We start from the raw sequence: 27,171 nt of genomic DNA, 5'->3' as shown, positions 1-27,171 counted from the left end.
CGTAACATCAGAGGCACAGCGGAAATGCCCAGTTGCCATAGCAGCAACCTGGAGGCGTGGGAGGGCAGGAGTCGCAAATGCAAATTTCAGCAGCTAAGCCCCGGCCGGGTGGCTCCATCGTCCACGTAGTAAAGCCGCACCGGGGGCAGGAGGAGTGGATTCGGTTTCACAAGGGGAGAAACGGAGGCATAGAGGCGAAGCTGCTTCCTGGCGTCAGATGGCTAGATCGTGGTAGGAAATTTTATCAGCATTTCCCTACACGGTCATGGCTCTTACTGCTGGAGGGAGGCAGGCACCTGTAGGCCCCCGTGGTGTTTACATTACAGCTTCCATGGATGGAGCCGTACTCTGCAGAAAAACAGCACAGGCCGAAGTAGTTCTGCAACAGGGGCTTACAATCTTCTGGTTAGTCTATACGTGAAGGACTGTAGTCCTCGTTACTAGCCTGTACAATACCTAGCACAAGGGGGCTCTAGGTATCACAATGATAGAAATAAGCTATTAGAAACAATAGGAATTGTGTGTACTGTAAGCCATTAGGAAAGGCAAAAACATCTGTTTAGTTAGGGTAGAGAATGCAAAGTGTAGCATTAAGTGTTCAGAGAGCATGGTAATAGGCACACTATAAAAACCTAGCTAATAAATCTCTTCCTAAAAATATAAACCAAACAAAATCATACAGGGAATTTGAGAAAAGCATAATCTGCTTTATTTATTTTTTTTAACTTTTTTATTTAAATAAGGAGAATTCTTTCATATGGAAAGAGCTAATACAATCACATATTTGAAAGGAGAAACAAAAGGTATGGAAAAGAAGGAAAAAGGGCAATATAGAGTGCGCCACCACTGGCCTGGTGATTTCGTGATTTGAGTTCTGGTCCAAGTTAAAGTTTCCAAAAAATATAAACAGGTTGCACATTACACATTTATCCATCGTCTGCCCTTTCAAATATCTGGTCTACATGAAAAGACAAAGAGGAAAGGCCAAAAAAATTTTACTACACAGGTCATGAGGTTATAAGCTTTAAGGAGTACAATATCCCCTTTAGAAACAATGAATGCAATTGATACAGAATCAGAGAAAGGATTCCAAATAAGGACAATGCCTTGACATGCTAAAGAATGAGTGCCTCCACGGCTGCTGCTGTGATTCCCAGAACTACCGGTTAGCTATTGCCTGCAGACATCTTGAGGTGCTAGGGACAAATCGTTAAATCCAAGAGATTCTCTATGTCACTTGGGATGTCTTGGTGGCCTTTGGATTTAAAAAACAAAAAAAAAATCCAAAAATACATAGTTGGACTGGCTCTGCCTCTTCACACAGCCAGTAGTTCCATTGCTTTAGTAACTGTTCATCTCTTAGTTTTGGGCCACAACTACATTACAAGGATTCTGCTTGTTATTGTAAATATAATTCTTACTCATAAGAGAAATCTTTCATACAAGGAAACTGGGGGCGGTCTGCCAAAAATAGCTGACATTCCAAAAAATTAATCTGTGCTTAACCAGTCAGGAGCAAAACAGAAGAAGGATAACAATGCAACAGAACAGTTCTTAGCATGGAGTGGTGCTCATTTAAAAGTGAATATAGTAGCCTGCCAAAAAGTGAGACATAGCAGAAATGCTAAGCTCTGTTTTTATATATCTATATAAATATACATGAACCACAGGGCAGCTTGTAGCTTTGCAGCATTCTCACATGGAAATCTGTTAAATGGTGTGCCTCTCTGCATGTGCACAAACACATATGAGATTCAATGGGCTGAGAACACATTCAGAGTTACTGAATGCTGTACAGTTGTCAAATGGGAAAGCCAACAGTGAATTATGAAAGATCACCACCACCACCTGCTTCACTGGTGACTGTGCTGATTTAACCTTTCATTTAAAATGTACAGGGCATCTTTTTCAAAACTCACGTTAATTTTTGTAATTGAGAGCTAAAAGCAGACTGAACACAGAGGAAAGCAGGTAGCACTGAATGCAGCTGACAGGCCAGTACTCACTGTGCACAATAGGATAATATTTACCCAACTACATGCTTCAGGCTTTCCGCTAAACAGTCTGGTTAAACTGCAGAACACAGTCAGCCTCTGAATACTTCTGCTTAACCCACTATTGTGAGAGTATGGATTCCACCTCTCCCTCCCACTGCATACTGTATCTGTTTGGCAGCCAGTCTGCAGATAAAGCAAATTTCAGCAGCAAAGAAGTCATTATGGGGCCCCACATTTCAGCAGTGGAGATGGCAAGTAGAAGTAACGACCTATAAATCCATCAACATTCCAGGCATCTCCAACCTCTCCCTCCCAAAGATGAATTGGCATAGGGCCCAGAGACCTTTACATTTCTGTACCTTGAGGACTGGAGACCGTTCCATTTATTTGACTCCAAGAGCATCACAGACTGCACTAACCCTGTACTAGCTCTAACAAACAACATAGCAGAGAAGTTAAAACTTCGGGCTCTAAAACTGCTTTCCATCAGACAAAAATCCATAAAGTGAAAGAGTCTTGTAAACCGCAGCTGACAGTTACGCAATGATGATGAATGGAATGAAGCTCTCATGCATTTCTTGGCCTTTCCTGCACAGAATAATTCAGACATAATATATAAATAGAGCAGTGAAACATTTACTTTTTCACCTAGACCTACAACATCAAATACATATAAATAAATTTTAGTGTTTTATTCTGTTTGGGGATGAAGGGGGTAAAGGAGAAAGAGGGATGACCTTTTTCAACAGGAAGTACTATAGTTCTGATGGCATTTACACCAGAGGGACTGAAACATCTCATATCTAGCAATAACCTGATTTCTCCAACACATAGGACCATTCAAGAGGTCTTATAGGATGAAGGAAAAAGGTCTGAGTCTTTGAAAAGACTAAATAGTGTGTCTAGGGTGGAAGGAAAGAGAAGAGAGGTTTGGATAAGTCTTTAGCCATTAGACTCCAGTCTGATATTACCTTGGGCCAGCTGGGCAAAGAATGTGGGGGGCAGGGAGGACAGGAGGGCCCCACAATGTAATAAAGACATTTTAGCCAATTCAGTTGCTCACAATATTTCAAGGTGAAGGTGGGGAGGGAGACAGGGATAGAAGGGGGCTGGATGACTCACTGGTGGAGGAGCCTTTGGAAAATGTCGGGAGCAGGAATGAAGACTAGCAGATGAGAAAACAAGTTTAGGAGATTTCTGAAGGCTCTGTGTGTCATTAATTCTCAAGGTCTGTACTTTGTAGAGTGCTAGAGATATGGTGACACACTGCTGTAATGTTAAAAATCCACAAAATTAAAAAGAAAGTTCTGGGGTTTTTTTTGTTTTTGTTTTTTTTTTTAAAGTACCAACCTGTCCCAATCCCTTCAGGGTTCTTTACCATGCTCTGAGGGGACATTACTAAGTCTAAGTTAGTTCAGGTGTCTAAACTCTTTCTAATGTTATTGTAAAACCTGATTTATACCTAGCTTAAAACTTCAAATGCATCTCTAGAAAATCCTGGAGAACCTTCTCTTCTGAAAAAACACTTTCAGACGACTTCCCAATTACATTCTTTGTTCAAAGTGTCTTCTTTGGAACCACCAGCAATTTACCTGCTGCCATCTAGCATAGGTAGATGGTACAGTCAGTAAGCTATCATCTACCAGAGAAGTGACATTCTCCTTCCCTAATTTCAGAGTAACAGAGTCCATTCTTTGTTTTTTAAAAGCTAAATAGTACAAACAAGTTAGCTGGAGGTGGTTCAGTTTACTTAAGACCAATATCAGCTTTAACCCAAGCACCTTCAGGAACTGGCAAGTCAGTCCTGTAAGATAGATAGATAGATACACAACACCCAATCAAAACAAAAAAAAACCAAAACACAACCTCCAAAACTCTTCCCGTTGGGACCTTTTTTTGACATGCCCCCAAATTCTTTTGAGGAAGTGCATACCCACTGGATACAACTGCACCAAAAGGAGAGAACCACTTCTTGTTAGTCTGGGGAAGGAGAGAACACAGGGATGAATCAAAACTGCCTCTATGTAACCATATGCTTCTGATGCAAAAAAAAAGAACTGAATTTTTGTACGACTGGGGTTCCCACTGGTTTGTGTCCATGGGAGTTGTGCAAAAAGCTGTGAAGATGAGAAAGAAGCAGAGAGCAAGACCTGGAGAAGTAGGGGGAGAGAAGCTCAGAGACCAGCCCTTGGGGAAACAGAGCAGCCCCATGAGGCAAGGAGGCAAGAATTAGAGCGGCCAAGGGAGGAGCATAGAGAGAGCATCACAACTACAAAAAGTAGTCCAAATGGACCTGTTGGCTCTAACCAACTCTTCTGACCCATGCAAGGTGTGGAGATTCATTAACAGATTTTACGTTTTGTAAATCCATGATTTACCTTTTGCTGTACATTTGGCAGTCTTCAAAACAAAACCCAACCCACAAAAACAACTAGATCCAAATGAGCTTGCAACAGAAATTCAGTGCCTTTCCTTAAAACAAAAATGCCACATTTTGTTGTGCACAGGGCACCCCAAAGCTACAGTTAAGTGGTGCAAGTTTCAAGATTAATGCATTGATCTACTATATACCTGTGTTACACATTTACTTCTAAAGCAAGCACTGCTTCTAGCTTAAAACCAAAATACTGAAAATTACTGAATGCCTTAACTGTCCTGTATTTCTCTTAATCAAATAATCTGGATGGCTAAACCTCCTGTGGGGAGAGCACCCAAGCAATTCAATTTAAGAGAGTCACAACTGTCAATGTAGCACAGAACTGTATATAAAATTAAGCAGTTCTGTCTCAGAACATGATATTGTTTGAGGAGTTATTTTCTGGGAGGAATGAGGGGGCAGAGAGAAGGGGGAAATGAGAGAACATATAAAAGTTTTGCAATAAACAAAGATATAGCTTTTTTTTTTTTTTTTTTTTGTAAAAACCTCAGCTGCCTTTAAAATGAAAAACCTCCAACTAACCCTCTCCCCCTGTTGCCATTCTGCTGACACAGAAGTAGGGAAGGAGAAGGATGGGCTTTGCCAAATGAGCTATCCTGGCTCCCTGTGGGTGGGGTATGAAAATAAAAATGGCTTGAGCCACTCAACAGTCACGTGGGGGCAGGCGGTTGGTTTGTTTTTTGAGCAAGCAGGTCAATGTCATATCCACTGTTTCAAACTGCTTTGTTGGGAGAGGGGCTCGGATTATGTCGCTTTAGTCAAGTGTTGGTTTGGTGGTGGATCTGGCCAGATTTTCAGAACTTCCAGTGGGGTACAGGCTGAACTGCAATGCCTCTTTCAGCCAGTAGAAACAGCAGGTGATCACGGGCTCTCCTAGGCCTTGCTTTCCTCCACTTTTACTGCTTGAGGTTTGATCGCTCCCGTGCGCACCGGCTTCATCTGGTTTGCAGAGGATGGTTCTTGCAATTTCACAGCTCCCAGGTTGGTTTTATTTTCATCCACTCGCTGCTTTGCCTTTTGACATAGAGAAACAAAGAATTAGCTAGCAAGGGGACCTAGGAACGAACAAAAACAAAGGTGTATAGCATAACTGACTGTGCAGCTCTGATATAAAGGCTTCTTACTGGTAAGTATTTGGCACACTACTAGTCAGTTCCCACCCAAAGGATACCCAAAGCAATAAAAGCAGGCAGCAATTTTAACACCAGCTTCCCTAAAGTGAGGTCTAGCAACCTGCAGAAGGTTTCTTAGGCTACTGCTTTGCCACAGATTGCTCAATTACTCTCCCCTCTCATTTCTGATTACCCCTTCATGGATACATAGGGATACTTGTGTGGCCCAGCAATATTGCTAAAACCTGTCAAGCAAGTGAATTTGTTGGCTGTGTGTTGAAGCTGGTATCTCCCCCTACAAGACTAAGATAGTCACCCAAATGTGCTCCAAAATTCTAGTATTCCCTGTTTTTGACGCACTTTGCTCTTCTAAAGCACTTTACATGTAAGTATCCCAAAATGCTTTGCAATCATGAGCTATTTTAGCTTCAACATCATTTCCCCTCCCCAATTTTTACGGACAGGGAAAACAAAAAGACACTGACTTCCCCAAGGTCACACGGCAAGTCTGTGGCAGGCCTGGGAACAGTATCCGCATCTCCCCGTTATGTGCCATCCTCAACTTTTAGTGAGAAACCTCCTGGCTACACCAAGGTAACTTCTCACCTGCTTTCCCTAGGGAGTTTTCAGTAATTTGGTCTCGTGTGGGTAGATAAAGACCAAGAAATAGACGGGGTAATATATTTTATTTCTGATATGCCCTTATCTCCCACTAGAGTGCTCAATAATAATATAATAAATGTATAATAAATAAAACCAAGTCAGAAGGACAGTAACAATTAAGGATCCAACATTACCGTAACAGTACACACTTATGAGAAAACTGACGCATAGATAAGAAGTGGGGACACGCTGGAGTGGGGCAGATTACTTAGAACTGCAAGGTCACCTAGCAAATGGGGTTCTGGTCAATGACTCAGGGTTCCTAGTTGCTGTGGTTAGTCAAATAAAAATACCAAACAGCATAAACGCAGAGAAAGCCCTTGAACAGAATCATGTTAAGGAAAAATCAGTCAGTGTTGCTAATGGGAACACCATAGATATCTAAATAAAGAGCACACGCACGCAAACACACACACACAGAGGGATGTCAAGGGGAAGCAAATTCCACATCCTAGCACTGCCAACAGCACAGACATAGTTGCCTGCCAGCTCAAAACACAATGATAGGATCTCTATGAATCGGGCAGCATGCAAGAGCAGATACTCTCAGGACAAGACTCAAAAGATATTAACATACTCTACCTGTTGTACATAGTGTCCCTGCACGGAACCCATGTTGACTGCTGGTCCAGATGGTTTCCCACTGGGGCTGGCAGAGCTAGGCCTAGAAATCAAAGGGATGAGAGCATACATGGAGCATTACCAATGGAACAGGAACACGGTCAGTGTGAAAGCAAGGTCCCTTCAGAGTACGCAAGAAGCAGGGCCAGTTGTGCATTAGAACATCCTTTTATGGCCAGTTGAGCTCTTAAAAATGCCAACCCAAGTGAAAGCACATTCACTAGATGGGGAAGAAAATGCAACTAAGAGTCAAGGAGGCTCAGAATCTGAGGTTTTAGAGTTTCTGGACATTAGTCCCTCAGCTCCTTGGGCTTGTGAGGACAAAACTAGAATCCTGACATTTATTCCACATCCCAGCATTTCCACTTCGGCAAGGAGCACCAATTTAATTCCATTAGAATCTCAAGGCTCTGATGCAATCCCAGTAACTTTCTGCATTTCACCGAAGTGCCACAGAGCTAATTAGGGTGGTTTGTGGGGATTTTTCCCCCCAAACAACAAAGCTGTCCCAATGACACTTTTACATCAGTATCTGGACTAACGTAGATTCTACATTTGAAGAACATCAGTAGATCCTGCAGAAGAAAGCATGATACAAACACCATTTCTCTGCAAGTGCTAAGTACTATACCCTGTCCCATTCAACACTTTTCAACCAAGACGTCATTCGGGAGCTATGGGGCTATGCTCTGGATCCTTTACCTGTAAGTATGTGGTGATGGTACAGATCCTCCGGAGGACATGTTCTGTTTACCATCTGTGAAGTGAAACCCTTTCATTTCCATTTGGGAGGACTGAGAAGGGAAATGAGTTAGAAAATATCTTCTGTATATCCAAAGATCTCAAAGCACTTCACAAACACTTCAATCAATCTTTAGCCTTGCCCCCACCCCCTATGAAGCAGATATCATTATTCCCATTTTACAGATGGGGAAATTGAGGCACTCGGGCAAGATGATTTGCCCCAATTTGAGGCACAATCAGGAAGAGAACACAAAGGCCTGACTTCTAGCCACCCATGCTCTCTCCACTAGAAAACACTCCTTATATAAGGCTACATCTAACCAGCCACAACATTGACACGTCCACTCAGATGGAGACATTTTACAACTGTGTTGCACTTTATGAACTGTGTTCCAGGTGTGTGTGCGGTTAACCACCCATCTGATCTCTAAGAAAACTTGGAGTTTACATTTAATTTAAATGTAAATTCCAAACTGGATCCAGATAGGATTCTGATTCCTGGAAGTGGAATCATGAACAGCAGAAGAACTGGAGAGACTGCTGGCTTGGACTTTGGAGACAGGAGGAATGGTGCCCCTTTGCTTCCACTCCAATCACTGGTTTGGAAGATAAGGACCCAGTAAGCAAGCATTACTCCCCATTAATGACAAATTGTATCCCCACAAGAGGTTCCCCTTTTTTTTTTTTTTTTTTTTAAAACTATGGAGGGACCAAACCCAAATGCAAGACTCCTTAAACAATGTCAAGGTGTTCATGCAGTACATAGCCCTTACCTCCCTGCTGGTAGTGAGGACAGAAGGCTGAGATCCAGGTGGAAGAATCCTGCGGGGAGCTCCTACAGACAGATTCTGCCCCTGAGGAAGCTGGATGGACTGTGGTAAAATCAGTGGCTGCTGGCCAGAACCATACCGGGGCAGAGGAAGCTGGGACCCAGGCATAGGCATTGTTAGCTGCATGATAATTTACATGTGATTACTTAATGGAAATAACAATGGTCCGTCTCAACATGTTCCCTACTAATACCTTAAAAGCACAGCATTTTATGCTTAAAAGCATACCTAAAAGAAACATCTTAAACCTGACAGACTGCTATAGAACAAATGCAGATGTGAACATTAAAGAGGGACTTTCATCCTGAAAATCATTTTAAGATAGAGTTGCCAGACCCTGTAACCACACCATCTGTTCTTTTAATAAAGTGCTGTTCTAGCAAGACTGTGCTCAGACACAGGGCTTTCCTGATCGCCTGGAGCCTTCATCGGTTCTTCTTCAGTCTTCCTCGTGGTCACTGCATGGCAAGCCCTCTGAGTGGTGATGGCAGCCACAATGGCGTCAGACAGCTCACCTTTTGTTTTCAGCTCGATGTCCACATCTAAAAATCTGCTATACTCCTCTGCTGGTGTGATTTCAGGGACTGGAACATCAGGAAGGTTCACACTGGCCTCAGCTTTACGTTCCATGACAGGCTTCAATCCCTTCTTGAAACAATTGATGATGGTGGTGGTTAAAAGTGATTAAAAAAATTAACTCAGGACTCAATGGCTATTAAAAAAGACCAAATTTTCAAAAGGGCTCGTAAAACATGGAGGGAGGACAAGAGGCAAGAAGAGGCTACCATTTACAAACTCAGGCACAGTTCACATACATTGCCATGATCCTTAGCAAGCCGTGCTGCCCTTCTTTTTTTTTTTTTTAAATGAAGTGGATGCCCATACTTATCATGCTGTCCAAGAAACCTATTCACTTTGCATGTGGCTTTTCCTTCTGTTCCTTGCCACTTTTGCTAGTTATCAGAGATCTTTAAAACAAGACTTCTCTCCCTCGCAGCCTCTCATTCCCTCTTACTCGATCAGGTAGTTCGCATAATTGCTGGATTTGGGACTTCCCATGACACCACATTGTAATGACAGAGGATTACAGCTTCATTACATGATCCAGGAAGGAAAGACCAGGTAACAAGGGATAAAGCACTTCTTCAAATACTTAGTTGGCCAGTAACCTCTTCATTTTCCCCAGCTAAGTTACTTTCTGTAATTAACAATCCTTGTTCTTGAGTCTGCCTCAGCATGAAAGTCCCTCTTTAAGATAAAAAGATTAGGAATATTCTGGTTTTTATTGTATTTCTTAAACATTTACTGTATTGCGCAATATAAGCAAAGTTTACAGCCAACTACAATACTTCTCCACTGAAGCAACTCAATAGTTGTGCTCAGTATCCACATAAACACAGCTGCCCTGACAGTAGGATTTATTGTGCCTTTCTGAACTATATTTAATAAAGAAAAAAGCAAGAGGATGACATGAAAACACAGTGAAACTTCTATTAAGATACCACCCAACAGACTAGCCAAAATTGTTAATTAGGCCAAAACGCTCAATTAGTTGAAATAAAAAGAGATGGGTCTTTAATTAAAGGTCAAACAAAATTACCCTGAAAACACTGATGATTTTAAAATGGTTACTACTATAGATACGGGGAGGTGGTGGCCTACTGAAGCTGGGGATTTTAGGGCAGCTATCACTGCAGTGTCATGGCCTCAGATCCCAAAAGCACAGTAAGAGCTTTAAGAAAACGCAAAGCGGCGATCACATCAGTAGTGGACACACAAATCACAGGCCTTTGCCATCAGCAGAAAGAGGATACTTAATTTCACTAAGTTAACCATTGTGAGTTTTAAACAGAGGTACACGTAACAAGTAAAGCACCTCAAAGTCTGTTGTGCTGTACTTCTAACATCACTATTGTCTCGTTATGAAGGGCTTACTGATGGAAGTATATGGTGCACCACAAACAGCAACTAAGACCCAGTCTCAGAAACTGCATTTCTGTGAACACATGCAAAAAAACAGGGGGGGCATGCTAGTTTTGTTCCTAACCTGTGTAAGTTGGGAGTCCATCATCTGTGAGGCTCCCATACTGGCTGCTTGGTTTATCTGGCCTTCATAAACCAGTGTCTGGCTTCCACTCATTGGCTGATAAGGGGACCCAGATTGTGTTTTTACCATCTCCAAGGGCTGCATGCCTGGGAAGGCAGAATATGGGGGCTTCAGAGCAGCACCTCCCGTCAGGACCATGGTACTGGGCTGGGACAGACTGGGGTGCATGTACACCGGAGACCTAAAGAAGAGAAACAGGTTAATGCACAATGATAAAGCCTATTAGAGACTGCATACAACTGCATTTGGCTGCTGGGTTGCAAACGGCATTCTAAAAGGTAATCTCTACTACAAAGATCAACAAGGGATAAAAACCTGTAGTTCCACGTTTTTTTCAGCTCTAGAATTTAATTTTGTACGGCTCCTTTCATACAAATCCTAAAGCTTTTAGGGCTAAGTCCCCATCTCACTGAAGTCAATAGGAGTTTTGTCACTGACTTCAATGGAATCAATATTTCTCTCTTTACGAAGTTCAGTCATATAGTGGCAGTGAAGTGACTGTAGTGGTAAATAGCTCAAACCACCCCGGATGGTAAAAACTGTTTCACTGAATGTATCCTAGGGTACTGGAGTGATCTCCATCAGCAGGGGAGAACCAAAGCTTCTTGGCCAAAAGTTCACCTTTCAGCAGATCAGTTTCTTTTATCTAAAGGTCAGGCCAAGGGCACCAAATGAAGACCAGTATGCAGCCACCATCCCTGCATCCCTCTGCCAAATGCACCTTCTTGTAACATGCCTGCTTTCCCAAACCTGGGACTTTTCTTAGCATAGGCTGGCAATCAAATGCATTGTGCAAGTGTTCTGTGGGATCGGACAAACATCCATGGGAACTGCAGGAATCCTGCATTATCTCAGTCACCCACACTGGGAAGTCCCTTCAAAATTATGAGCCAGCACCATGGTGCTTGTCCCTCACCAGGAGCAGTGTGAAATCAACTAGAATTGACCAATTCTAGTTAATTTATCCACAGATGGTGTCTTGGAAAGGCCACTGTGCTGCAGTGCGGCAGAAAGGTAAAGAGAGAGCTACTTGTAACATGACTAGTAGACAGAAAAACCCTGAAAATGTTGAAGTCTTCATCCCCACATTTGCATGAGTATTTTTTGGGGGGGAGAGGTGTGCGATTTCCCACCCAAACAGTGTAAATCAAAGCACTGTGTTAGGGCCCAGAACTGTAGAAATGCTTGTGGTAAGGGAGGATCCAGGTCGCCAGGGACACATCTACACTGCATTTTAAAACCCATGGCAGTGAGCCTCAGAGCCTGGGTCTACAGACTCAGGCTCACACTCCAGTGCAAAAAACAGCTGAGCAGATATTCGGACTCGGGCCAGGGTTCGGGGTCTGAAACCCAATCCCCTGTTCAGGCTTCAGAGTCTGAGCCCAAATGTCTCCACAGCTGTTTATAACACTGTAGTGTGAGCTCCATGAGCTCAAGTCTGTAGTCTCGGGCTCTGAGACTGACTGCCAGGGGTTTTAAAACACCGAGTGGACATACCTCACAAGTTCACAATAGTTTGGCAAGAGTGAAAGTGATTCACACAGGATTTGGCTGGCTTTAACATTACCATATGAATATATGAATCATTCTCCTATTTACACAAGAACCCTTCTCTCTACATCTGATGGAGGAGAAGAGACAGTACTGTGCAAACGCTTATGGGTGTGGGCGGGAAGGGGATGGAAAGTTGCAAAGGTAGGACATTAGCAAGAGGGGAAAAGGAGGGTGAAAGAACATCCCTGCAGATGTACTTTGCAGATCAAAACATGAGAGCTCTGGCGATGGGGAAACAAACCCAGGAACTGTTACCTGAAGGGTTGTATGGAGCTGTAGATCTCTTGGGACTGGGAGACAGGCAGGCCTCCTCTCAGCCCAAGCTGAGCTTGGGCCTGTAAAGATGTGTGAAGGGAAATCGGAATCTGCTGAGCAGCAGCAGCCTGCAGGGGAAATGAAGGTGATTGAAAGGCACGAAGGCGGTCAGAAACTCTCCTGTGGGGTTAAAAGACCATCTGTTTCTTCATCTAGTCGCTCCACCAAAAAGTTATCCAAGCTGCAACTCCACCCAAATGCCCCCAGTGTCATTTCTCTGGCCAGTACATGACTGAATAGAAAGTGAATGATGGCTCAGAGAGAGAGAATAGGAATTTAATGCTCAAAAAAGGATCAGACTGACTCCCTTAGGGGACTGAAGCTCTCTGTATATAGAACAGGCCCATCACGTCAGTGATTTTCCTATCTCTCATGGGGCTCTGAAGGGATTCTTCAGAGCTCCCAGTTAGTACTGACCAGTTGGTGGTTTTGGGGACAGACACTCGTCCATAGGGAACTGGTCTGAGGTTCAAACTGGTTTTCATGTTCTGCTAAGAATAGTGCTGGGAAATTTACACTCTGTCACTCAAAGGCAAGTTTTACAGAGCCCACCCCTCTTAAACCCAGTCAAAAGATACTGGTGCAAAAACTGGTATTTCCCCTCTCCGATCAGCCTGCTCCCCTGTTAGTCGCCTGTAGTACCCACTGGGGAGTAGCTTTCATAGACTTTGAACGGAGCCACAATCTAGGTCCCCTTGGCTGGAAATAAGTTGGCTCACTACAAGAGGAAAGAATAAATGGGAAACTCTGAGAACCTCCCCATCCAGAAAATAATTAACTGCCTTGATCCTTTACCTGTTGGTAGCTCTGCTGCTGAGGTATCGTCTGAGGGACCAGGCGTGGCTGACTCGCAAACACATGGCCATCCAGATACAGGGGTGGGATGTGGTTACCTAGAATTTGAAATAAAAGGGAAGGAAGAATGTGACAAGCTAACCTTATTCACTTCAGCAAAAGCAGATCCCAGGGGTACAGTCAATGGGCACAATACAATGGATAGAAATCTATAGACCTACCAAGGCCATTCATCAGTATCTTAGCAAGCAATTGGCTCAACAGTGCTACACAGATTTATTATGCCAGCATTGCAAAATAGGAAAATTACCAGACTATACACAAAATCTACTTGCCTGTCCTTCACCTTAGTGACAAGGTTTTACTCATCAGCCACTTATCCTGAGTATTACTTTTCCAAGGTAGGTATTATGGGCTGTTAAATGATCACCCATCCTTCTCCAGTGTATTTTAATGCCACCTGCAGAAAGGTTGGCAGTTCAGGAATAGGTGAGCTGAGCTACAAACTATTAAGTGCCAAGGTGGTCAGTTTGGATTGCCCTGTTGCCATCAGATCTTTGGAGCTAGAACAAGAATATAAGAATGGCCAGACTGGGTCAGACCAAAGGTCCGTCTAAGCCCAGTATTTGGTTTCCCAACAGTGGCCAATGCCAGGTGCCCCAGAGGGAACGAACGGAACAGGTAATCATCAAGTAATCCATTCCCCGTCACTCATTCCCAGCTTCTGGCAAACAGAGGCAGGTACCTGGAATAGATGCAGAAGGTGCTACGGATGCCACAGGCATAGGAGGCATAGAAACACCGCCAAAAGAGCTGTAGCTGACACCACTGGAAGCGCCGACACTGGAAGGAGGCTGGATGCCTGAGCCAGCACCTCCTGGAGAGTTCTGTTCTGGTAAACTAGGGGAATTCTCCCAAGCCTTCCGTGCAGACTCCATCTATAGAAGTGAGCAGAGAAAGCAATTACTACAGGCAATTTCAACAGAAGCAAATGATAATGGGATAGGGAGCCACTCACCTGTAGAGGCTGGTAGTCACTAAAAACTATTACCACCTAATGGCTGTTGAATAAGTGCCCACTTCACAAAAAACCCACTGCAGTTGGCACTAGTTGGCCCCTTTGCTGGGAGGCACAGCAGACTGCCCAGGATCAAAGAGGCCAGGAATACTGAATTGTTCTCTTGCACTGGGCAGGGTTGAGGTGGAGAAGTTTGCTCTACCCATTCGATGGCTGGAGAAGATGTCAGTATCAAGGGCCTCAAAATGGCATCCTCTCCCCTCTGCTGAATTCACATATGTACACACACTGTTTTTAAAGGGGCCAATTACAGACTTTGCAACTGACCAGTGAAACATCTGGACTGTTGTGAAGGTTCTCTCTCTCTTTACTACTGTGGCCAAAGACGGTTGTACTTTCAAAGTGAACACAAGCACAGCTAATGCCTTGATTACCTTAAGAGTGAGGTCTGCAGTGGGGAAAGACATTGGGTTCAGGCCGATGCACCGCTGGAGATGGTGATCTCTTCGCAGAATGGGAATGGACTGCGTTAACCCTGCCTGAAAGGAGATTTATAAAATGCTGAACACTAAGAATGTCTGTAACAACACAGGAATTTAGGAAGGCAACAAGTCAAATGGAACCTCAGCAAGAAGATCTAAGTAACCGCAGCACAAACTGTTTTGTCGTTTCTCAGCTTGTTAAATGGACTATGGAGTTGCCTCAACATTGTAAAAATGTATAGGTGGCTTAACCATAAACACAACAGATATGCTGGGACAAATGCAACCTGGGTGTAAGCAGGCGTAACTCCCCTGATCTCCATGGAGCTGCACTTGTACTTACACCAGAGCTGAATTTGGTACACAGTAGCACCAGCTGTAAAGAGTGTTTTTCCTTCCACACTGGGTGAACCTATGTAAATAGCAGAGTAAGTCTGCTTATATAAAACACTTGTAAGGAAAAAAATGGCAAACCTCCAAGAAATACAAGGGGCTACAAAATAAAGATTTTTCAGAGGAAGTTTTTTGTTTAAATCACTGAACACAACTGAACCGCAAGCAGATACTGGGCTCTCAATCCATTTTCTTTTAACAGTCTGTTCTCCAGTCATCTACCCATTTTATTATGAGCTCTAAAAGCGCATGGAACCTCGCTGGCTAATAGTGAACCATAGGGAGCAGAAGCCAGTGGCAAAGACAACACCCTGAGCACTCTGGCAGCCAGTGGCTAGAACTCCACTTTCCAGGTCCAGCAACAGGACTCTCTAAGCAACTTTGCTGGTCTTCCCCTCCCCCGCAGGTGCCCCAAAGAGGGGAATTTGGTGACCTCTGACATATGCAAGCCTTTTTACTTTACACAGGCTGATGAATGGTGTTTGAGTCACTGTTTAAAGGCTTGGGTATGTCTGAGCTAACCAGGCACTGATTTTACCAAAAATTTTTGAGAGACAGGGCCTGTATGTTCACTGCTGTTTTTAAACCATGTAAGTGGGTACTACAGCGTTCAACATCAAACCAGTTGCAAATAAATATGTTTTTTTCCATTTCAATAATGAAGATTTACTTACATTACCGGCCAAGGCATCCTGCAGTTTGGTGACAGGGTTAGCCGCAGTACTGGAGACAGAGCCAGGTGGCAGGCTAAAGTCAGAGTCCTGAAAAAAGGCAACAAGCACCATTCAAATCCAGGCCCAAGGGCCCCCTGTAAGTTGCTCCTGATTAGTGAACATTTACCTGGATCATGATGATAGAAACTAAAGATTTTCTTTCAGCAAAATTTACTGACGGACAAGAACGAAATAGCTCTCCATACTCAGCGACAGGCATCCCTGATGGCATACACAGGACAACAGGCCTTAATTTCTCCCTTACTGTCCCCACCCCATTCAGGATAATAAATATCTACCAAGACATCTTGAGAACCTGGTTTGCGTCAGTAATGAAATCTATAAGGCAAATCTACAGTGCACGTGCTAGAAGCTTGCCCTAGATAATCCTTCTGGCTAAACCACCTTTTGCATCTCTACAAGCTCACAAGAGGGATTTCAAACCACCAAGAAGATAAAATTAAATTCAATCCTCACTTTAGGATTTACTCCAAATTCAATGGGTGGCACAGGAAGAACTGAGTCCACGTGAATTTCCACCCCATTAACAGGGGGGATATTCCCTTCCAGCCGTTCCGTTCCCTCCGAACCCTTTCTGTTTTTCAGGGAGCGTTCATTGCCGATTGGTCCGGGCTTGTGTTCCTTGTTCTGTCCTGAGCCTTGATCTGAATCCTTGATGGGAAAGCAGAGAGGCTGAGACACAAAGACTGAATAACCCGATCTCTACCTTAAAAATGCTATGAAAAAACAAAAACCCAATTTCACAAGGTCTCTGGTACCAGTCACTACATGCTCTGGCTTGGCTGCAAATCCAGATTACCTTTTTATCAGATTGCTTCTGAACTTGCTCCTTCTGGCAGTCAGCTTTTGGGTCCACCAGGCCAGCCCCATTCATCTCCTCTGGTTTGAGGGTGCCATACGGAGAACTGCGCTGAGAGGAGGTAGCGGAAGATTCCCGAGACTCCGCACTCAAGTCAATGCCACTATCCCCCTGGCTGCCTTTAAAACCCTGCTATGCAAAGCACGAAATGTGTTAAAGCCCCAGATTCAAACCCAACTCCACAGGGAGAAAAACAACAGCGAGAACGTGTTCCCATTTTCCAACCACAACTATCAAGGAGTAAGTCCTAACCTGCAGTGCCCCTTGCTATTCCAGCTCTAGGCTACCCTGAAGCAGAAACCATCCAGGTCACCAATCCCACTGCAGCTTTAGAACAATGAAAAATGCCCCACGTGGCTACTATGCTGAGACTGCCAAACTCATTTCACTTATGACCCAAACCAGATTTGAACTCCGGTCTCTACAGGTGAAAGGTCACTGCAGCATTCAGAGACATCCACACTACATTACAGCGACACACTTCTCACAGGTGTGAGGCACACAAACACAATTCCACATACTGGGCCATGCTCTGCTCCCAGTTAGGAGTGCAATTCTGAGTTTTACAATGCAGTTACTCTGGATTTACACCTACGTGTAACAGAGCACAATTTGTCCCACCATTTTAGAACAGCACCATGCTTAATCAGAATTGTGGACAGTCAATTTAAAACTGCACAAGGAGAGCTGACAGACCTGCTAAACGCGATAGCAGCAATGAGAAGCGTGAGCCACCTAACATGAATATTTTATATATACACATCACACAACACTTGAACAGTAGATTAGCTGCCCCTTACCTCAGTGGAACTGGATTCAGTGCCATTAAAGGCATTTACAGGCTTGCTCCAGGAATCGCTGCCAGGTGACTGAACAGAGAGGGCTGGAAGAGCAGAGACAAGATTCAGATGCTTGAAATGGAGCATCGAGCACATCATTTATATAGTACTGTGAATTCACATTCTACTTATAAAAACAGGGCAAGACACATTCATTGCCCCAAAATGTTTACACTCCAGGACAGACAGGCTGAGCCAGGGCACTCCAATGCAAGTAAGACAGAGTATGAAGTGAGAGAGGAGGTGGAAAGATTTTCAGGGAGAAGTGAAAGTTAGAAGGATGAAAGGGGGAGGCTTTGCAGAGAAGTGGGAGAAGGGTACAAAGAAAACAGTCTGAATGAAGGCTCAGGGCCACAGGGAGCAAGAGGATGAGAACGTGGAAGAAATTAGAACCAGGATGTAGATCAGCTAGAATTGTGCAGGGCCTAGAAGATAAGGTCAAGGAGATAGAATTTGATATGGTACAAGAAGAAACCAGGGAAGGGATTTGAACAGAAGGGTGACATGGTCAGAGCAGTGGGAGGATGATGATCTTAACACCAATGTCTTGTACGCATGAGCCCAGAAGATCTGCTACATCCCTTTCCCCTCTGGATTCAGGGTGGAATGTAGATGAAGCCCTTCTCCTTCAGGCACGTATGCACACACTCACCCTTCCCCCTCAACATGAAAGGATTCCCAGATCCATAACGATGAAGTGTCCCAGTGCTGGCAAATAATGGAGACCCTCTCTTACCTGGACTATTGCTCTCCCAGATCTCTGTGCCCAGGCTGCTTCCGGATACAGTTACATCGCCTTGCTCCAGGCACATACTGTTCTGCTTCTTTGCAAATCGAGGCGGGATGCGAGACTGAAGGACACGTCCTTTGGTTGGTCCCTGAGAGAGAGGTTCAGGCTATAAGACCTGCTACTGATTCAGGTTAACCTGCTGCTGACAGGCTTCTTTTCCAGGCTTTTATTTAGCTCTTGAAGCAGATGTGCCCCCCCGGAGTTATCCAAGCTTGGGGCTGCCTTTACCAAAACAATCCCAGCAAGGGACACCATAAGAGGAGACTGCCACAGTGTTTTGTTTCCTGTCTCCAGCTGCTGCTGGGAGGCCCGCTGTGGTGGCACAGCAGGAATGCTGAAGAAGAGCTCTTCAGTATTTATTAAGAACGGCTGGCTTCAGCAGCAGGGAGAAGGACAGGCAAAAAAAAAATTAAACCTCCAACTCAGATTTTTCCTTAATCCTTCCCCAGTCCTGTTGACACAGCAGGATCAATTCACTAGTTCACAGTAAAAAAGAGACTGATAATTCACTGAATCAGACACCAGAGAGGAAACCAGCTGTTAGTTTACCTAGCACATCTCCTTGACACTGCAGGATTGTTCCCTATTGCACATTCACTCAGACTCTTTCTAGCCCAATTTTAAATGCACCAAGGAACTAGGCTTCTATCACATCTCTTGATAACACACCACACAATAGATCTGACTGTCTCAAAGTATTTCCCAATAACATTTTATTGCTGAATTTAATCCTTCCACTCCTAGTTAGGTCCCCATTTATGCTAAAATAAATTCTCCCTCTCCGCAGAACTTACAGTCTTCAAATACTTCTAGATTCATGTCCCCATTGCACCTTTAGTCGTCACTTAGCCAAGCTATACAAAGTTTGCTCCTAAATCTTTCCTCAGTTCCTCTAGTCACCTAAAAAACCAACAAATTTGTTAGAGTTCTCTTCAGTTTGTCTTTCTGGTCAATACTGTGCCCAAAACTGCACACAATATTCCAGGTACAGCTGCACCCCAGGGAAGCTATTCCCTCTCCATCCTATGACATGGTACCTGGGCATACAGAGCCCATAACTGCACTTGTCTTTTCTGCAGAACTCCAGGAATGGGCTGTTCACTTTTAGCATTATTGCTTCCCAGAATTCTTCCTTCTACTGAATAGTTGTGGTTTGGATTATTCCCCTCTCCCATCAAATGTATTAGCCTGCAGTTTTCCAAGCTGAATTTCATTTTGGTGCTTAATGCCCATGTTTCTACTCCTTTTAAGGGATTGGAGAATAGTATTCAAAGGTGGTAAAATATTGAAATACAAGCAAGTCACAGGACACAATGTTGGCCCGAGTTGGTAGTCAGTATAGACCAGGATAAACTGTGTTCTGCATAGCATCACCCTGCAGTTTAATCACAATTAGCTAACACAATACTGAACCCAATTTATCCTGGTCCATATGGACCAATGAGTTGTGGTTAGAATCATGTCATTATTCTTCACAATCATGGTCAAACACAATAACGTTTTGTAACATAGACAAACTCCAGGCCCCTTTGTATTTCGGTCCTCACTAGTGTTTGCAATTCCTCCTCATTTAGAGTCACCAAGGAGTTTCATACGGTGCTTGTTTCCAGTTCTAGATGTACTAACTCTCTACAATGGGAGACTGGAGAGATGGTGATGGGAGCAATCAGAGCCTTTCTTCAGCGTATCAGTTTAGATATGTCTCCTCATACTCCACTCCTCAAGAACAGAGTAGTAGAAGGGTCAGAAGGATCCATTGGAACATCATTTACACTGACAGAAGACCCTGACTAACAATTCAGCCATAGCAATCCAGTCTCAGAACACTGCTTAAGAGTTAATGAGCAGTTAGAAAAGGGACATTTAAGTCCCTAAAAATGGTCTGGCTACAAATTATTATTTTAATCCTAGAACCACCCTTCTGTATGTGTATTTCTGCTGCCTCCTAGCCAGATAAAATCTTACTGTTCAGGAGGTAAGTACAAAACCTTAATCTGGGAAAGTGAGCTTTTTTTAGTCAACGCCTGCTGAGAAGCTCTGATCTGGACTTAAGAACTCTACCTTTAAAGAAAGATTGTTCAACTGTCAGCCTAAGAGGAAAACTGGCCTACTCCCACAATTCCCTTATAAGCATTTCCAAATGGAAGAAGAAATGCTCAATTTACCCACCCAGACCTAAGAACATAAGTAAGAACAGCCATACTGAGTCAGACCAATGGTCCATCTAGCCCAGTATCCTGTCTTCCAACAGTGGCCAATGCCAAATGCTTTGGAGGGAATGAATGGAACAGGCAATCTCTGAATGATCCATCCCTTGTGGTCCACTCCTAGTTTCTAGCAATCAGAGGCTGGGGTTGCATACCTGACCATCTTAGCTAATTGCCCATTGATACACCTATCTCCTCCATGAACTTAATTAATGCTATAGTTTTGGCCTTTCACAACATTTCCTGGCAATGAGTTCCACAGGTTGACTGTGTGTTGTGTGAAGTTTTACAAAATCCCTTCTTTGGGTCTGCTCACTCATTTGCATGCCAAGCTGCGTATTAGTAACAAAAGAAACAGCCAGCAAAAGCTTTGGGAGCCAAAGAAAACATAGCAACAGCCAGAAAGCTACAAGATGTTGCTTACAGGCTAACTTCCCCTGTCCAGCTACAAATCACATTTTCTATGCCTAATACTGTGAGGGTTAGTCTAACCACACATGCTGCTACTTTCTCAAAAACGTTCTGAGTGTGTATTTGTGCGCCTCTCCTTCTCAGACCACTGCAGGCTTTACGGGGGATCAGGCTGTGTTCCATATTCCCAACTCCCACTCCTCACCTGGGCAGCTTGTTCTTTCTTCCTACGTTCCTCTTCCAGCAAGCGGCGTTGCTTCTTAGTGAGGACCTCAATGAAGCCTTCTCCTACGATAGAGCCCACTTCATTCTCTTCTGCTGTGCTTGAAACCCGATTGTCAATGATGGCATCTGAACAAGATTTACGGTTTAAAAAGGTTGTTTAAAAATGTATTCCAAAAGGGATCCAAGCTAAGGAGTGAAATAGCTTAGCCAACAGCAACTTAAATTTACTTTAGAAACTAGACAACAGCAGCCTGTTGATATCTACCGGCAGGGTTACTCTGAAGTGCCTTGCATCACTTCTCTCCAATGGAATCTGAGCACACTATCCCTGGCCTCGAGAATAACAGCCTGGGACCGGCAGCCAAAATCTGGGCTTTCCATATGACACCAACGGCATTAACTCTAGAGAATAACCCAGAAACTCCCCCTAATGCTGAATTACATAGCACTGGGTAACATTTTCAAAAGAACCCAAGAGTTAGGAGCCTAAGTCCCATTTTCAAAAGTGACTTAAGTGCTTTTGAAAATTTAACCCACAGTCTTTAAAGTGCTGTACAAGGATTAACTGATTAACCTTTACAACCCACCCCTGAAGGATTATTAACCCTGAGGTTAAGTGACTTGCCTAAGGCCACAGAGAGCCAGTATCAGAACCAGGGTTGGAACTCAGTTGACTTTCAGTCCTGAGCTCAGATCACACTCCTCTGCTTTAGATGGCTATGGTTTCTCAACTTCTCTCCAACCAACCAGACTATTTTTTACTCTTGACTTGAGATAGACTGTAACGCTGTGTAGAGAGAGACATTTCTATAAGCACTCCCCTAACTCTTCCCACAGAAGAAATGTTAAAGGGACACCAACATCAAGTTTGGCTCAAAACTGGGTCTTAATGAAAACATTAAAAGCTTTTGCAAATACTTAAGACGAGTAGAAATGTTTCCATAATATTTTTTGGTCAATTCCCCTGGAAATTTGTTGTTATAAATAAATGGAGAGAAAAGAATAAACCTGACATTTAAAATGACTTCAGTTTGAATCATGCTTGGTGTTACCAGTAACAGAAAGGAAGACATTGGAATGTGATGTTTAACTGGATAGCATCCCTTTAAGGAGACAAACTAAATTAGACACTTACTTCCATAATTCAACTCGAACTGTGACATGGTCTCTCCCTTTTCACTTGGTCTCTGGGCTGTGGATTTAGGCTCTTTTTCCTGCTTTTTACCTGGCCCCTCAGCACTCTCTGAGCTGGTGCACGATGATCTCTCTAGGCTGTAAACAGAGTGGCTGCTCCCACTTTTGGCGTTACCCAGGCCCCCACCTTCTTCTGGAGATCTGAGAGAAAAGGAGAGAAGGGGATTAGGTTCAAAAGGACAAGGCAGGTAGGGGGGGAAAACACAAATGGGTTAGCTTCTCCTAACTACGTTTTTAACCAAGCTGGGCAACCTGCACTTTTCCCTTCCCCAAGCCCCCCCACTCTCAATTGATGTAGATGCTGCTTTAGAGCAAAAGCCTGATTATGAGAACACTGTTGTGGGAAATGGGATGGAAACAAAACAGCAGCATTTGCAATGGTGAACTGCACATGGTTTGTACTCTTAGCTTGTCTCACAGGAAGATTTACAGGCCTCTCTCTCTCTCTGTGTGTGCTCGTGCTACCAATGTCTACTACCCTTGTACAAAAGCTTTAAAGTTTCCTTGAATTCTCTTTACAATAAATGCATATTTTCCAGCAGGGTCAGCTAGGTGGCTGAGAGGGAAAGGGAGGCAAGAAAGAGAGAAACACGGAGCCAAAAAATGCCTCTTCCAAATTATTTTTCTGGGCAATTCTTCACACCTCTGACCATCAGGCTACACATCATTCCCTACAGCTCAACTGACAAGGAGCACTGGGAAGCTGAAGAGAAGAAGTGCAGAGGATTAGCAGCACGATAGGGAGAAAAAAAAATCTGGTTTAAAAAGCAGCAATATTTAGCAGCACATCTGTCTCCCCCTCCCACTTTCCCTCACTTCTCTTTTCACCTGAGTACAGTTCCCACCACACATGCAGTCCCTTTTACTAGTATCTCAGCATAACCATTATTCTGTAATTATGGAGCAACTTGCTAATAATTAGCCGGGGGGAAAAAACAATCAAGTAGTGTCATCCAAGCATGAATTATCTACTTCAGGGTTCTCAAACTGTGGGTCGGGACCGCAAAGTGGGTTGCAACCCCATTTTAATAGAGTCACCAGGGCTAGACTTGGTGGGGCCCAGGGCCAAAGCTGAAGTCGAAAGGCTAAAGCCCTGGGAGGCAGGGCTCAGGTTTCGGCTTTGGCCCTTCTGCCTGGGGTGGTGGGGCTCGAGCTTTGGCTTTGCACAGGCCCCACGGCCTGGGGTGGCAGGGCTCGGGTGGGCTCAGGCTTCAGTCCCCCCCGTCCTAGGGTCATGCAGTAATTTTAGTTGTCAGAAGGGAGTCACGGTGCAATGAAGTTTGAGAACCGCTGGTCTACTTCAAAGCTTTAATTCCAATACAATGCATCTGTTCAATCTTCAGGAGGCCTGTATTTCCAAAGGCTATTGCTAAGAAAAAGAGATCACATAGGAATTGCCAGTCTGGAGGTCTACCTGGTCCAGTATCCTGTCTCCAACAATGGCTACCACCAGATGTTTCAGAGGAAGGTGCAAGGAACCTCCTAATCCCCAGTAGACTTTGGTTTAAACCCAAGTAAGTATTCACGGGAGTATTCTGACCAGCGGGTCCATACCATGCAGCACTCGTTTCTCTGAAAGGAGTGCTGCCTTCCATTCATCGCCAAGCAGCAACAATGGTTTTGAAAAAGTCTATTCAAGCATAGCTAGCCCCAGGAACTCCCCACACTGCGCACAAGCCACAGCTACTGCAGTGCATCAAGAAAAGCTTTGAAGTAGAGAAATCTACTTAAATAAATGACATTTCACCTCTGCATTCCCATCAGGTTATTCCAGAGGAAACAAGCCTTCCCAACTTTCCACCACTGCCAGGCCATACCCCAGCTGGGATTCACTGGAGGAGGGTTGGAGAATTTGGAGTCTGTGACCGAGATGTCTCTGTTAACCCTCTAGCACTTGAATTGATGGGATGGCACAAGCGTGATCTGCCGTTGCATTATAGGATTTAAAGAGGTTAAAGAAGGGTGGCAGCTCAGGCAGCACAGCCATTACCAACCACTCTTCTGAAACAAAGACAAGCTGGAACTCCCCCCACAAGTAGTGTTCTAGCAAAGGCATCAGAGGTGCAGCAGGCTCAAAATGTATATACATGTTTGTGAAGCCAATGACCACCACACAGATGGATAACTGGTGCTAAAAGTCATCTGTGTGTGATGAAAGGAAGCACAGCCAACAGCCAACATCTCTGCATGAGTCAACCCCTTCTTGCCTGCAAGTCCAGTTTGCCACAGGGATATTTGCATGACACGCATGCACAGAGCACCTGTTGTATGTCAGACTTTGAGTTTACCTTTTGCTTTTCATTGGCATCCCATTCTGCTGGCTCTCAAACCGGGAAGCAGCTCCTCCACTGGCCCTTACCAATTGCTCCCCAAACCCTGCTGGTTCAGCCTTACGGCTCTGTCTGTCCACAAGGGGCCTCTGGCTTGAGAAACTCCTCTTTGCCAATTCTCTCTTCTCTCCCAAGCTGCCACTGGCAAGGCTGCCATCCAGCTGCGCTTCACTCTCCAAAACACCGTCACGCCTCTCCCGCCTCTCACTGAAGTCACTGCTTTCGGACGCTGTCTCCCACTCCTCATTGGCATGATCTGACGAGTTCTGATAGGACAGCTCAGGAGACCTCTGGCCAGAGACACCGTTCTTCTCCACCGTGGTCAGCTTGGGTCTCCCAGGCCACTGGCTGGGCAACAGGCTGGTTCCACCTTCCTCGGGGTTCCACTGGCCGACAGATTCTCTCTCTTGTCTCAGGCGCCTGAACCGGGGTGGCTTGTCTTGACGAGGGGGACGCCGCCTCCTGAATGGCCTGTTTTCTATGTTCTCTTGATCTGCAGTGTAATCCTCCTGGAACAAGGGCCTTCGGTTGTCAATGTGATTCTCCTCAAAACCCCGGCCAGTGAAGGAGTCCACGTGCTTGTAAGAATCTTGGATATAGTCCCTGTCAGACTGTCGCCTGATCCCAAAAGTGTCTGATGAAGGGCAGTGGCTGTACTCCTGCCATGTGGTTCCCCCGCTTCTGCCCTGCCACTGGGAAGGCTCCTTTGCCATGAAGCCTCTTCGCCCGTACCCAGAGTTGCTCAGTCGTGGGGGCAGCGACCTCCCAAAGGCTCTCGGGGCCCTCACCTTGGCATCCAGGCTGCTGTGATCATCAGAGTAGATTTTATTGGACCGCCAAGAATCTTTGAAGTCTCCCTTCTTCAGGTCACTCTCCTCCCTCTCTAGGAGAGAGCTTTCATTGCTGTTTTCAGAACCCCTCTGCCGGCGTCGCTTGGGGAGCTCCTCGTACTCAGAACCTTCACTATGTGTCTCGCTAGCAATCCTACGCCTGGGCTTGCCCCTCGGGAAGTCTTCCGGCTGATTGAACTCCCGCAGGCCCCGCCCTCTGCTGCTTCTTTGGTTGTTATAGACGCCCCTGCCACCAACAGCAGTGCCACGGCCTCTGAAAGTGAACTCTCTAAAGCCTCTGCCTCTCCCTCGGCCTTGGCCTCTCCCACCAAAGGCTTGCTCCTCATCGATAAAGATCCAGTTGTTTCTTTTTGTGGGAGGGAGGTCATTAGACTCTCTGGAAAGCTTATTCTCCCATGCCCTTTCAGTCTTCTCCTCCTCTTCCTCCTCCTCCTCCTCTTCCTCCTGAGATTTCTCAGCATCTTGGGAGAAGCTGGTTTGGGAAGAACCCTTTTCATCCAGCAGGTAATGAGTGGACTTTAGCAAGGTTGATGAATCTTCTGTATCATTCTCCACCTTATAGACAGGTGCTTTCTCTTTTGCTGGATGGGAGATCTCTTCTCCTTCTAGTTTAATCTTCTCCTGCTCTTTCTCCTTCTCCTCAACCTTGAGGGCTTTCAGGACTGGTTTTTTAATTGGGCCGGATCTCCGGGTCCTCCCCATTTGCTCCTGGTGCTGATTGTTGGTGTTTCTGTTCTCAGGAGCCCAATCTGTCCCTTCAGCAGGTTGCTTGCTAGCAGCACCTTCTTTCTTCCATGGGTCAGCACTAAATGACTGCTCGTCCCTGGGCACTTCTTCATCCGCCTCTGCTGCAGCCTCCAAGGATTTCTGATCATGGTTGATGTCCCAACCATTATACTCAGGTTTTTTATCGGCTTGTATAAAGTCAGACTCCAGGGGAGAACACCGTAAGCTTGCATGGCGGGTGCCAGAAATGCATGCATCCTGCACGGCCTCCTGGTGCTGAAACAAAAGATCCTGGCCTATTCTTTGAGAAGATATACTGCTGTCAAAGTCAGCTTGGGCCTTCTTGTCAAAAGTGTTTAAGTACTCCTCCCCTCTCTCCTCAAAGAGATCTCGCTGGGCATTTATGCCCTCTGACCTTCCAGATGAGGCAGAGTAAGAGCTGTCACTCCTGAAAAGGAACCAGAACAAAGTCAGTCAGTCAGTCAATGAGATTGAAGCACAGCTCCAGGTCCCCAGGCTGAACACAGTAAAAATAAAGAAATAAATGCAGTTTAGTTTTCTACTTTAAATCATGACAGATCAAGCCTGTAAAATTCACTGCTGGATTTATGGATCTGCCATGGCCCCTGTCTGCAATACCCGGTCAGACAGAGCTGATGAACAAAACTAAGTGGTTTCTGCACAGAAAATAAAAACAAGGGAGGTATAGTCAGGAACTGAATGTGGATTCAGCCTCCAATCTTTGCAGTGATTTCAAAATTAGCAGCTTGATTCAGAGTCATCAGAGTGGTAAGGACCAATGATTAAAAAATGAAATAAAATAAAAGTGAGACACCCATGAGTTAGCCAGAATTTTTGACAGCTGTCTACATAAGCAAAAACTGTCTCTCCCAACTGAGGCAGCTCCTGCAAAGCCTCAGGGCAGAAAGGTAAGGTG

The 27,171-nt window shown here is 44.7% G+C and overlaps 1 protein-coding gene across 6 annotated transcripts in view; it reads right to left on the bottom strand.

Moving 5' to 3' along the window:
- Nucleotides 1-686: 686 nt before the first annotated feature.
- Nucleotides 687-27,171, bottom strand: part of PRRC2B (proline rich coiled-coil 2B) — a 68,094-nt gene continuing 41,609 nt past the window's right edge. For 2 of the 6 annotated variants that reach the window (XM_077836105.1, XM_077836104.1), the window contains 17 exons: nucleotides 24,616-26,682; nucleotides 22,269-22,468; nucleotides 21,114-21,259; nucleotides 18,237-18,378; nucleotides 17,462-17,544; nucleotides 16,602-16,793; nucleotides 16,259-16,453; nucleotides 15,743-15,829; nucleotides 14,628-14,732; nucleotides 13,921-14,113; nucleotides 13,176-13,273; nucleotides 12,321-12,448; nucleotides 10,452-10,692; nucleotides 8,348-8,524; nucleotides 7,533-7,624; nucleotides 6,792-6,873; nucleotides 687-5,448 (listed from right to left, as the gene is read on the bottom strand). In XM_077836105.1, coding sequence (XP_077692231.1) covers nucleotides 5,308-5,448; nucleotides 6,792-6,873; nucleotides 7,533-7,624; nucleotides 8,348-8,524; nucleotides 10,452-10,692; nucleotides 12,321-12,448; nucleotides 13,176-13,273; nucleotides 13,921-14,113; nucleotides 14,628-14,732; nucleotides 15,743-15,829; nucleotides 16,259-16,453; nucleotides 16,602-16,793; nucleotides 17,462-17,544; nucleotides 18,237-18,378; nucleotides 21,114-21,259; nucleotides 22,269-22,468; nucleotides 24,616-26,682 — 4,369 coding nt within the window. In that variant the 3' untranslated portion in view covers nucleotides 687-5,307. Of the gene's footprint in view, nucleotides 5,449-6,785; nucleotides 6,874-7,532; nucleotides 7,625-8,347; nucleotides 8,525-8,919; nucleotides 9,050-10,451; nucleotides 10,693-12,320; nucleotides 12,449-13,175; nucleotides 13,274-13,920; nucleotides 14,114-14,627; nucleotides 14,733-15,742; nucleotides 15,830-16,258; nucleotides 16,454-16,601; nucleotides 16,794-17,461; nucleotides 17,545-18,236; nucleotides 18,379-21,113; nucleotides 21,260-22,268; nucleotides 22,469-24,615; nucleotides 26,683-27,171 lie in introns of those variants that run through there. The other 4 variants (XM_077836108.1, XM_077836107.1, XM_077836109.1 and 1 more) reach the window with 4 other exon arrangements.

The sequence above is a fragment of the Eretmochelys imbricata genome, chromosome 16 (assembly GCF_965152235.1).
Source record: "Eretmochelys imbricata isolate rEreImb1 chromosome 16, rEreImb1.hap1, whole genome shotgun sequence".
Taxonomy (NCBI): Eukaryota; Metazoa; Chordata; order Testudines; family Cheloniidae; genus Eretmochelys; species Eretmochelys imbricata.
This window is presented reverse-complemented; position numbering and strand designations above follow the sequence as displayed.